At 44.7% G+C, this 12,538-nt stretch overlaps 1 protein-coding gene and 1 pseudogene across 1 annotated transcript in view; one reads left to right on the forward strand and one right to left on the reverse strand.

Moving 5' to 3' along the window:
* Positions 1–6,606: 6,606 nt before the first annotated feature.
* Gm16527 (predicted gene, 16527) overlaps positions 6,607–12,538 on the forward strand; it is a 69,024-nt gene continuing 63,092 nt past the window's right edge. The window contains exon 1 of the mRNA NM_001370866.1: positions 6,607–7,139. Within this exon, the coding sequence (NP_001357795.1) occupies positions 6,909–7,139 (231 nt within the window). The 5' untranslated portion in view covers positions 6,607–6,908. The remainder of the gene's footprint in view (positions 7,140–12,538) is intronic.
* The window catches only part of Gm2756, a 5,409-nt pseudogene continuing 4,902 nt past the window's right edge, over positions 12,032–12,538 (reverse strand).

The following is a 12,538-nucleotide window of genomic DNA, read 5'->3' on the forward strand; positions in this document are numbered from 1 at the left end:
TTGCCCCTTCTTAGAATTGGAAACAATCACCCATGGAAGGAGTTACAGAGACAAAGTTTGGAGCTGAGACAAAATGATGGACCATCTAGAGACTGCCATATCCAGGGATCCATCCCATAATTAGCCTCCAAACGATGACACCATCGCATACACTAGTAAGCATTTGTTGCAAGGACCATGATATAGCTGTCTTTTGTGAGACTAGGCAGGGGCCTAGCAAACACAGAAGTGGATGCTCACAGTCAACTATTGGATGGATCACAGGGCCCCCAATGGAGGAGTTAGAGAAAGTATCCAAGGAGCTAAAGAGTTCTGCAACCCTGTAGGTGCAACATTATGAACTAACCAGTACCCCAGAGCTCTTGACTCTAGCTGCATATGTATCAAAAGATGGCCTATCACTGGAAAGAGATGCCAATTGGACAGGCAAACTTTATATGCCCCAATACAGGGGAATGCCAGGGCCCAAAAATGGGAGTGGGTGGGTAGGGGAGTGGGGGGGACGGTGGGGGGGACTTTTGGGATACCATTGGAAATATAATTGAGGAAAATATGTAATTAAAAAAATAAAAATAAATAAAATATATGGTTCGAATATTAAAGGCATACCAGGAAGTGAAATGAAGCAAAATCCTGTGTTTTTGGAAATAACAGATTAAGGGATTGGGACCTTGGGGCAAGATCCTACCCAGCTGAATTTAGATCCAGGCATGGTGGTACATACCTTTAATCCCATGAGACAGGCATGCTGATCTCTGCATTCAAGGTCAATCTACAGAGCAAGAACCAGGATAGCCAAGCTTAGGCAGTGAAGGATTTAGAAAACATAAAGCCAGTGATAATGTAATAGTACAATAAAATCATGTTCTAGTTCCTGTAAGCAGCAGAACTCGGCAGCTTCAGCCATGTGTCTCTTGCTCTAGACTTAAGAATGGAAGGAACTACTGGGAAAATTGATGCTGGTTAGCTGTAGCTAAGACATTAGCAATGATTAAGAAGAGACCAGGATAACTGAGTTGAAATCTGGGAGTTGTTTTCTGGGAGCACAAAGAAGCTGTGTTCCAGAGATACCCAAGGTTGTACCTCGTGCTGCAGCTGGACTTGTAATGTGTAAGAGTCACCCAAGTGGTACTGGTTTTGAAGACATGAAGGTGTCATGAAGAACAGCTGAGGTTTGGCACTGTGAGAGGTCACGGAAGGCCATTGGAGAAGGTGTAGCCTCAGCTGTAGTTGACGGCCCAGGACTGAAGGGGTCAGGCAAAGGATTTGATGCTTGGCACCATGAAGAGAGCCTATGAGAGGCTATTGGTGAAGCCTAGCTGGAGTGGAACACTCCAGTGTATTGGAGATGTCAGTACCAGGGGATGTCCCCCAAGAACAGCAGCCGTAGTGGAGTGGATCAACCTGAGCTTAGAGTGCTACAGAGGGCAGAGCTGGAGAAGTGATGCCAGCTCTTAGGAGGAGTCCAAAAGATCAAGTGGAATCCCAGACACTGAAACAAGAAGCAGTAACACTGAAATTGCCTTGGACACTCAAAGATGTTAAAGATGCCAGAGCCATGGGATACATGCTGAGGAAAGCTGCTAACAGGGAGTGGAACCAGCCCAGGAGAAAGCAGTTTGTGGCAGTCAACAAAGATGAAAAAGGAGTGGATATCTGAAGACCACTTTGACATCAGCCATGGAGATGCAGAGTTTGGAGTTTTCCCAGCTGGTTTCCTGCCTTGCTTTGGGGATTACAGTTAATTAGTTGGATGAATATCAGAAGAGCCCTTGAACTTTGGACTTTTAACCTTGTTGAGACTGCTATAGATTATGAGGACTTTGAAAGTTGGACTAAATGCATTTGCATTATGCTATGCTTAAGTGTGGTCCCCATAGACTCATGTTTTTGAACAAGTATATGAGGGCCAGGGAGTGGAATATGATGGTTTGTATATTCTTGGACCATTTGGAGCTGTGGCCTTGTTGGAATAGGTGTGACCTGATTGGAGTAGGTGTGTCACTGTGGGTGTGGGCTTAAGACTCTCACCTCAGTTGCCTGGAAGTCAGTCTTCCACTAACAGCCTTTGGATGAAGACATGGAACTCTCAGCTCCTCCTGCACCATGCCTGCCTGAATGCTGCCATGCTCCCACCTTGATGGTAATGGACTGAACCTCTGAATCTGTAAGCCAGCCCAAATTAAATGTTGTTTTTTTATAAGACTTGCCTTGGTCATGGTGTCTGTTCATAGCAGTAAAACCCTAACTAAGATACCAATTATAGCTGTATTTAATGGAAACATTCTTTCCTGGCATCTTTCCCTCCACTTCATCTCCCCTCCATATTTTCCTGCCTCTGTCCTCAATGGCCACCAGTCCACCCATGAATCTATTGTGTTTCCCTTTCCTAGGCAGATCCTTGGTTTTACTCTTTAGCCCTCCATGTTAGCTTCTTTGGGTCTTTTACTTTATAGCTAATATCTACTTATACATACATACATACATACATACATACATACATACATTCATACATACATACCATGTTTGTCTTCCTGGGTTTCAGTTATCTACCTTGCTTGGGATTTTTTTTCTAGTTCCCCCCATTGTCTGCAAATTTCATGATGTCATTGTTTTGGCAGCTCAGTAATACTCCATTGTGAAAATATACAATGCTTTCTTTATCCATTCATCTGTTAAGGGGCATCTGGACTGTTTCCAGATTTTGATTATTATTAATAAAGCCACAAAAATCATGGTTAATCAAGAATCTTGTGGTAAGATGGAGAGTTCTTTGGGTATATGCCCAAGAGTACTGTAGCAGGTTCTTGAGGTAGATTGATTTACATCTTTGTGAGGAATAACCATCTTGATTTGTATAGTGGATATACAAGTTTACACTCTTACCAGCAATGGAGAAATGTTTTCCCTTGCTCCACATCCTAGCCACTATGGGCTCTCACCTGTTTTTATTGAAAATAGCCATTCTTGATAGGTGTAAGACAGAATCTTAAAGCAGTTTTAATTTGCATTTCTCTAATGACTAAGGATGCTGAACATTTCTTTAAGTGTTTTTCAGCTATCTTAAAGTCCTCTTTTGAGTATTTTCTATTTAGATTTGTTCCCCCTTTTAAAATTTGATATCTCGTTTCTGGAGTTCCTTATGTATTTTGGTTATTATTCCTTTTTTGGATGTGGTGTTGATAAATACCATTCCCCATTCTGTAAGCTATGACTTTGTCCAAATGCTGGTGTCCTTTGACTTACTGAAAGTTTTAAGTTTCATGAGGTCTCATTTGCTATTTTTCAATCTTAGTGTCTGCAGTTTCAGTGTACTGTTTAGGATGTTGTTTCTTGTGCCAATGGATTCAAGGCTATTCCCCATTTAAAATTAATTAATTAATTTTTTACACTCAATATTTTATTCCCCCTCCCTGTCAACCCTCCAACTGTTCCACATCTCATACCTCCTGTGATTGTATATTCTTGGACCAGGAAGTGGCAACATTTGAAGGTGTGGCCTTGTTGGAATAGTTGTGACCTGATTGGAGTAGGTGTGTCACTGTGGGTGTGGGCTTAAGACTCACACCCCAGTTGCACGGAAGTCAGTCTTCCACTAGCAGCCTTTGGGTGAAGACATAGAAGAACTCTCAGCTCCTCCTGCACCATGCCTGCCTGGATGCTGTCATGCTCCCACCATGATGATAATGTACTGAACCTCTGAACCTGTAAGCCAGCCCAAATTAAATGTTATTTTTTATAAGACTTGCCTTGGTCATGGTGTCTGTTCACAGCAGTAAAACCCTAACTAAGACATCTCCTTCCCACCTCCCTGTCTCCATGTGGATATCATCACCTCCAACCCCACCTGGCATCTAAACACCCCGGGGCCTCCAGACTCTTGAGGGTTAGGTGTAACATCTCTAAATGAACACAGACCTGGCAGTCCTCTGCTGTATGTGTGTTGGGGAGCTCATATCTGCTGGCATATGCTGTCCATTTGGTGGTCCAGTGTTTGAGAGATCTTGGGGGGTCCAGATTCACTGAAGCTATTGGTTCTTCTACAGGGTTGTCCTCCTTCTCAGCTTCTTTCACCCTTCCCTAATTCAACAACAGGGGTCAGCTGCTTCTGTCCATTGATTGGGTGCAAATATCTGCATCTGACTCTTTCTGCTGCTTGTTGGGTCTTCTGGAGTGTGGTCATGATAGGTCCCTTTTTTTGTGAATACTCCATAGCCTCAGTGATAGTGTCAGACCTTGGGACGTCCCCTTGAGCTGGATCACACTTTGGGTCGGTCACTGGACCTTCTTTTCCTCAGACTCCTCTCCATTACCATCCTGTAATTCTTTCAGACTGGAACAATTATGGGTCAGAATTGTGACTGTGGTATAGCCCTCCTCCCTCATTTGATGCCTTGTTCTTCCCGCTGGAGGTGGTCTGTATAAGCTCCCTCTCCCTACTGTCAGGAATTTCATCTAAGGCCCCACCTTTTGAGTCCTGAGAGTCTCTTCCTATTTTTATTTCTATCAGGTTTAGTGTATCTGGATTTATGATGAGGTCTTTGGTTCACATGGACTTGAGTTTTGTGAAGAGTGATAATTATGGATCAATTTGCATTCTTCTACGTGCAGCCATCTGACAAGCACCACTTGTTGAAGATGCTGTCTCTTTTTTTCCAGTGTGTATTTCTGGCTTCTTTATTAAAAAATCAAGTTTCCATATGTGTTTGGATTTATGTCCAAGTCTTCAATTTAATTCAATTGATCAATTAGTCTGTTTTTCTGCCAATACCATGTTGTTTTTATTACACTATCTCTGTAGTACAACTAGATACCTCTAGCAGTTCATCAGTTCATTTATTGTTCAGGATTATTTTAGTTATCCAGAGCTTTTTGTTTTTGTTTTTCCATATGAATCTGCAAACTGTCCTTTTGAGATCTGTAAAGAATTGGTTTGAGATTTTGATGGAACTGCATTGAATTTGTAGATATCTTTTGGGTAGGTGACCATTATCCCTAGGTAAATCCTACTGATACATGAGCATGAAAGATCTTTCCATTTTCTGACATCTTCAATTTTTTCTTCGAAGATTTGAAGGTTTTATCTTACAAGTCTTTTACTTGCTTGATTAGAATGGTATCCCAAGATGTTATATATTATTTGGGGCTATTGTGAATTTGGGCCTGAGTACCAGAGGTATTCCATGGAGATCTCTGACCAGGCCTGGTGTGAGGGTTCCAACGAAGGGAAGCGAGTGCAGGCAGTGAGAAGAAGTCTCCGCTATGCCTTCCAAGTTTCTCAGTAACTCTGAGCCACTCTGCACTGAGTCGGGTTGGGCTGGGCTGATGAGAAGCTGACTATCCAGTGAGGAGTGCGGTGGAACCTCAGGTGGCTCTTCTAGAGAGATCTCTTCTCAAGTGTTACAGCTCTTGGAACAAAAGTCTCAAATGACAGAGTATTTCTAGCATACCTTTAATTCCCCGGATAGCATTTATATACAGTTTTCGGGGCGATTCAGGGTTTGATAGCAGGCACCTCTCATTGGCTTGGACTGAGAGTTTGGGGGAAACCTTATTTGCATGCTGGAAGGCTTGGTGCTGCTCCTACTTGACTGGTAAACACACACCTCTCCTCTGGGTGTTGTAGGGGTGGTAACTTCAACAGGAACCAAGGGTCCAGGAGACATGATCAAATTCCTTCTGTCTCATGTAGGTGGAAATCATCACCCATCAGGTCCCCGGGATTCCAGACCTATGTTCAACTGGAGACCAGGCTATCTGTGTGTAGCCCACTGCCCCACAAATCTCCCTTTTCTTTTTATAAGGGAGAGATGTCACCAGAATAACTGCCTCCTATGTCAGGAAAAGTTTTATACTGAACCAAGGCCTGATTGGTAGTGATGTTTGCAATGCTACTCATCTGCTGCTTTAGAAAATGAATTAGACAGGGTGCCAAGAGAAGCAAGGCTCCAATGGCTAATATGGAGTCAAGAAGGGGAAGAAACCAGGCTACCAAGGGGTTAGAGTACCAAGGGGTAGGGGTGTTGGGAGTATAGCATGCCTGGAGGTTCCCCCAGAGTTCTTTGAACATTTCTATATCTTGTTCTACCAGCCCAGATTCATTGGCGTAAAAGCAACATTTCTCCCCCAGCAAAATGCAAGTCCCTCCCTGTTCAGCAGTCAGTAAGTCCAGGGCCCTCCAGTTTTGGAGAGTAACTCCTGCTAAGGAGGTTATCCAGCGTTTGAGAGACTCAAGGTTGTCTGTAGTGGAAGCCATTGTGTGGTCAAACTTGTCTTGGAAGTCACTGACCAGATGTGTTTGGACGAGGGCTTCTCCAGTAGTTCCTGTTGTGCCCAGTGAGACAGCAAGGCCTAGCCAATGAGCAGAGGGATGAAGATGATATCTCTCTTCATTCGGCTTTCTCCCATCTGCAAGATGAGTTCTTCAGGTTCATAGAGATAAACCTGGGGAACAATTATCATGGGGGTGCAGGAGCTTTGAAAAGGAGTGTTAATCCAGGAACCTGTAGTGCCTTTGCACCAGAGGAGGGCAGGAGGGTTAACACATACTGCTTTGGTGATGGTGATGTCATAGACACATGTAAGAGAGGGTTTTGAGGAGGGTCCTACAAGGCAAAGGGCAGGGGTAGGTCAAAGAGAGGAATGTCCTGTGCTTTCATCGTGAGTAGTGTTCCATGGAGGTCGAGAAGGGAAATGTTAATAGGAACAGCTGCTAATAATGGTTGGGAGAGAGAAGCACAGAAAAGGTATTGGGAGGAATTGGGGTGGGTTGTTAAGGGAAGAAGGTCAGCTGCAAATTGGATGTACTATAGCCAGGAGAGGGTAGCTCGCAGCACCTTCAGAGACTGATTTTCCTGTTGCATAATATTAGCATGGGTAAAGGCTGATTTGGAGGCAGGACCAAGCTCATGGGAGATGTGCAGGTCAGCAACTGGATGTTTGGCATAGCCATTGGGTTAAAGTTTACCCATGACTCCCGTCTGCCAACGTTCATCCCATGGATCGCTGATGGAAAGATGAAAATGAATTTTAAGGTTGGTGAGCTTGGTGCTACCATGACCGGTGGATTCCATTCTGCAGCTCCAGTATCTGCAACCTCCATATGTAGAGACCTCCTGGAGACTTTCACCCGTGTTTTGGTAAGGAAAGCAGAGAAAAGGACTGGGCATAGTGGAGATGGAATCTGGATGTAGAGGGATCTCAATCCTGGTTTTGACATCCTTCAAATGGACAATCCTGGGTCGCTATAACTTTGTTGTGTCCATTGTAGGTTTCCCTAGCATAGAATCTCCAATGGTAGGTGTTGGGAAGGCTAATGAGAGTCTGGGCAGCAGCAGAGTTAGCATGAAGAATGACAAAAACAGCCAAGAGAATAGAGGAAGGGGGGGGGGCTTGTGGAGGGCACATGGCCAGGGCATCAGTCATCAGGTCATGGATGTTCTTCCAAGAGATCTTGTTGTACTTCTGGGGGTGGTGTTTCCTCTGCCTCCTCCTGCTCTTCTTTTGTCTTTAATCTGCCAGTGAAAGGTCGGCCATCTTCTTGGTCAGTGGGGTGATGTCGGACATTTTTGGCAGGAACCCAGATAGGCTTAGGCTAGTCCTGTGGAAAGACACAAGCAAAACCCCTTCCAGTCTGGTCCCTTCCAAATTTTGTCCAAATGTTCTCACCATTGTACTAGAATCTGGGTGGCTAATTTTGTTGTGTGCCAATGGAGATAGGAGGATGTTTGGAGTTTTGTAGATGTTAAATATGTTTAGGGTGGTCAGAGCCATTATTAATTGTACATTAGGGGGATAGGTGGTTGTCTTTTGTTTTAGGAGTTGGGCTTTTAGGGTTTGATGTGTTCTTTCTATTATTCCTTTGTCCTGGGGGTTGTGGGGAATTCCCTTATGATGAGCAATTTCTCAGTATGTGCAGAAGGTTTTGAATTGAGAGCTAGTGAAGGCCAGGCCATTATCAGTTTCTATCTGTTGAGGAATGCCCAGGATGGCCAAGGTGGAGAGCATATGATGAATCAGCCTTTTGAGTTTTCACCTGTTTGGGCTGTAGCCCATATAAAATGTGAGTATGTATCTATGGTGACAAAAACATACTTCTGCCTAACAAATTGGGGAATATGGGTGACATCAATTTGCCATAAGGCCTCAGGAGTTGATGCCCATCATCTGTAAAGCTGGGGTGGTAATGAGCGATTCACAAGAGGAGCATATCTTTATTATCCTTTGGAGTTGAGCAAGAGAGATGTGGGGGAAGCAGGCATGAAGCCCCTTTATATTTGTGTGTGTGCATGAATGAAGTTGATCTGCTTGTTCAGTGGAGGCCCTGAATGTCCTGTTGAGGCAGTTTGGTTGGCAAGTGCATTTCCCTCAGATATAGGACCTAGCAGGGGACTGTGAGATCAGACATGCTGGATGTAGATGGGGGAGTCTCTTTCCTGTAGGAGGGTGGAGACCTGTATAAGTAGAGGTGAAAGTGGGTTGGCATCTAGTTTGATGAAGGATATTGACAACCAGAGGAGCAAATTGACAGCATATACACTGACTGAAAAGAGGTTAAGGGGGCCCTTGACTTCTTTTAGAGCTAGATAGATGACATATAATTCTTTATATTGGGGGGAGTGACTGGGTAGCTCTTTGAATTGGAGGATAGGGGTTCATCCTCAGGGAAGTTGTATATTACTGCTTCAGCTCCCCTTCTCCCCCATCAGTAAATATTGAGGGGACTCCTGCTATGGGCCCTTTTGAGAATAATTTGGGGGCAACCATCACAACAGAGGGAGGGCAGAGGCCCATTTCTCGTCAGGATAATGGTTGTCAATTTGTCCTGGGAATCCTATTAAGCCAATAGCAAAGCGAGAGTGATTTTTGATTAGCCACTGAATGTCAGAGAGGGAGAAGAGGATAACAAGAATGTTAGGTTCTTTCCCTAGGGCTTGTAGGGCTCTATCCCTGCCATTTTAAATCATGCTAGCAAGCACATCTACCTCATTTAAAATTTGGGGTGCACCACCCATTGGGATGTGGAGCCATTCCAGCAGGCCCTGATGTTGGTAAAGGGCTCCCACAAGTGTAGGGGAGGAGTTAAAGATGAGGAGCTGTATAGGTTTTGTTGGGTCATACCTAGCAAGAGCCATATCTTTTAGGGCTGCATTAATAGAATTTAGAGCTTGGTCTGAGGACAGTGTTCTCAGGGAGGAGGGAGTGCTTGTAGGAAGGGGGAGCCAGGGCCAAAGCCAATTGAGGTTGCCCAGAAAGCTCTGGAGGGATGTGAAAGTTAATTTTTGAGGGAAGAAAAGGGTGGGTTTGAGGGGATGTACTGAGGTAAGGAAAAATCTCTGTTCCTAAAAATGCAATGGGAAGAATAAGTTGAATTTTGTAAGGGGCTATTTTGAATCCTAGGACAGATAGGGAGGGTATTATCTGGTCCTTAAGTTGGGAGGGGGAGGTAGAAGAGTCTCCCCAAACTAATATATCATCCATATAATGATAGATATTGAGTCCTTTGTCTAAATAGGGTTTCAATGCTGTGACTACAGCCTCCTGACAAATGGTTGAACTGTTAGTCATTCCCTGCAGGAGAACAGTCCATTCATATCGTGAGGCTGGGCCAGAGTTGTTAATGGGAGGGACTGAGAATGAAAAGCAGTCTTTTATGTCTATTGCTAACAGGGGAACATTGGCAGAAATGGCTGAGATGTGGGGTAGCCCTCTTTGTGGGGAGCCCCAAACTTGCACAGTTTTGTTAATTGTCCTCAGATCTTGCAATAATCTCCATCCCCCTGAGCTCTTTTTTTTTTTTTTAAATAGCAAACACAGGGGTATTCCATGGACTATGAGAGGGGCTGAGGTATTGTAGCAACAGCTGATCTTTTACCAGCTATGTGAGGGCTCTGAGCTTCTCCCTTGATAGAGGCCATTGTAGGACCCAGATGGCTTCCTTGGAAAGCCAATCAAGGCTGGGAGTACTAAATCTGACAGTGGCCCCTAGAATTGGGGGTAATTTGGAGGAGGGTTTTAGGGTCTCCTTAGGTATTATCTTTATAGGTAATGTCTTCTATTATAATGTGGTCTCTTTCTGGTTGGGTAGTAAGAACCACATCTAAGGCTTGTAAAATATCTCTCCCTAGAAAATTGGTGGCTACTTGAGCCACCAGGGGCCGTATAAGGCCAGTAGCCCCATCCGGATCTTCCCATTTGTAAGCCTGTTTAGTGATGAATGCGTGAGAGGTACCCCCTATGCCTGTGAGCTGGGGCCCGGGGATCAGTTACCAATTACGTGGGATCTCTTGCTGCCTTAAAATTGTCCTGTCTGCTCCAGTATCAATAAGGTGCTTGAATAGTTTATTGTCTATCTTAATGGTTAATCTTGTATGGAAGACTTCTGAGATGCAGGATACCCATAAGGCTTCTAGGGAGTAGTTGTCCCTCTTACTGTCAGGGCTGAGTGCTGTCCTGTCTGAAGTTTAAGGGCTCCAGTGGCTTACCATCCTTATCATATACAGTGGTACAGCACCATTTCTGGGGGGGGGGGGAGGGAGGAGGCAGATTTTCTTATTGCAATTAGAATCTGCTATGGGGAGAGAGTTTTGTGGGCATTCATCCCTCCAATGTCCTGCCTCTCCATATTTGAAGCAGATTCCTTCTGTTTTTACTGCTGCTACAAATGCCTGAGCCAAGGATGTAACCTAATGTGATACACTTCCTAGATTTCTGGTTGACACGATCCACATAGTGTGATGTTTCTCCCAGAGACCCTGGCAAGCAAGTCTGGATTCAGAGGTCATACCTTCCCATACGATGGTTTTAAGAAGGAGATCTCTGGCTATGGGGTTGGGAATTTTTCTTTCTAGGCTCATTTTAGTTCTGAGAATAAAATCAGATAGGGGTTTTCTGGGGTTTTGTTGAAGAGAGAGCAGGGAGGAGGCAGGGTCTTGTGACCCTGAGGGTGGAGTGAGCCTATCCCAAGCTTGGGTTGCACAGAGAAGGACCTGCTCATAGTACCCTGCTGACTGAGTTGCCTGCTGTGCTCCAGTAGAAAAGTCTTCCTGGCCAAAGAGTTCGTTAAAGCCCCATGGAGTGTCTCCTCTGCTCTGGTTATCCCTGACTTGTTGACGGCATTCATCTTGAAATAAGGCTTCCCATTCCAAAAACATTGGTCCGGGAGGGCAGAATGGCAAATATCTCTCCAATCTTGGGTGGGGGGTATTTAAGTTGGCAATATTGCTCTGTAGGAGAGAATTTGTCCAGGGTACATGGCTGCCACCTTCCTTTACTGCATGCCTGAGTTCTTTTAAGTCTGAGGCTTAGAAAGGTTACCAATTAAGGGTGTTTTGTTTGTTTGTTTGTTTGTTTGTTTCCGGCTGGGATTGATATTAACTGGGAATGCCTGAGCAGTTTGAGTTTTTAGTTTTGTATCAGATGCCTGAGTAGCATGGGAGGCAGGGTTATTTTTTGCAAGAGAATCTCAAATGTTACAGAGTTGTTGGGTGGAAGATGGTTGGGGGTAAGGGACTATGGAGTTAGGTGGGGCTTCTATGAGTTTTGAAAGTATTTCACGCTTATGGCTTGGAGAAGGGGGAGGAGAGATGCCTCTCTTTGGTTGGATGCGGGGAGGTGAAGTTGTTATCTCCTTTGTGTTTTTAATGGAGCCTTGCCTTTGGATGGGACTTTGATCCATGAGTCCAGGCTATAAATATTATCATTGGCCATGCATGGCACTATCTGAAGGCACTTCCTCCCAAAATAAGGAAGCTTGTTTTTTAGCTATCTTTATTTCTTGGTGTTTTAGTAGGGCACATATTTTCCTGGCCTGGGTTGATTTTTTTATGTGATGGTGAGTTGCCCATGATGGAAAAGAGGAGAAGTGCTTATCTAATGGGAACATTTCCTTGGCTTATTTGGCTTCAGGAGATTCCACAGAGGTCCAAACACAGATTTAAGAACTGGCAGCCACCCTGTGGCGCTTTTTTTTTTTTTTTTTTGGATATATGTATTTAATATTAACTCAGTGTTCAAATATTCATAACAGATAATTCTAGATTGGGGCTTTATTTTCAAAAACACACACTTAATTTGACAGATTAGAGATGAAGTTGTTGTCAAACATAAAAATAGGAGTTGATTTGCTTCTTCTTGGATGGATCTTTCACATTGACTTGGCCATAGGGACAGTGTCTGCAGGCAGAGCCACAGCAGGCACCTCTCCTCCAGTGGGCCAGCCTTGTGAAAACCACATAGCCGGTAGCTGGGTCCATATAGCTTAGCTGGCCAGCCGCGCAGGCGGCCCGGTGCAGCTCAATGATGTGCCTCTCTGCTGCAGTTAATTGTCTGCTCCCTGGATGCCTCCGCTCTCCTTCGGGCGTTCCCCACAAGTCGGCCGGCCGGGAGCCGCCGGGGGCTCCTTCAGAAGGGAGGGTTGAGCTGAGCTGCTGTCGAAACCTTCGGCCTTGGGCCGTGACCCCCAAGTGATACCCTCGCCAGCGTCCAGATCCCCTGGGCGGCCTTGGAGCCAGGAGAAGTTTTCTTTTTGTTTTAAGGA

Source organism: Mus musculus, chromosome 3 (genome assembly GCF_000001635.26).
Source record: "Mus musculus strain C57BL/6J chromosome 3, GRCm38.p6 C57BL/6J".
Lineage (NCBI taxonomy): Eukaryota > Metazoa > Chordata > Mammalia > Rodentia > Muridae > Mus > Mus musculus.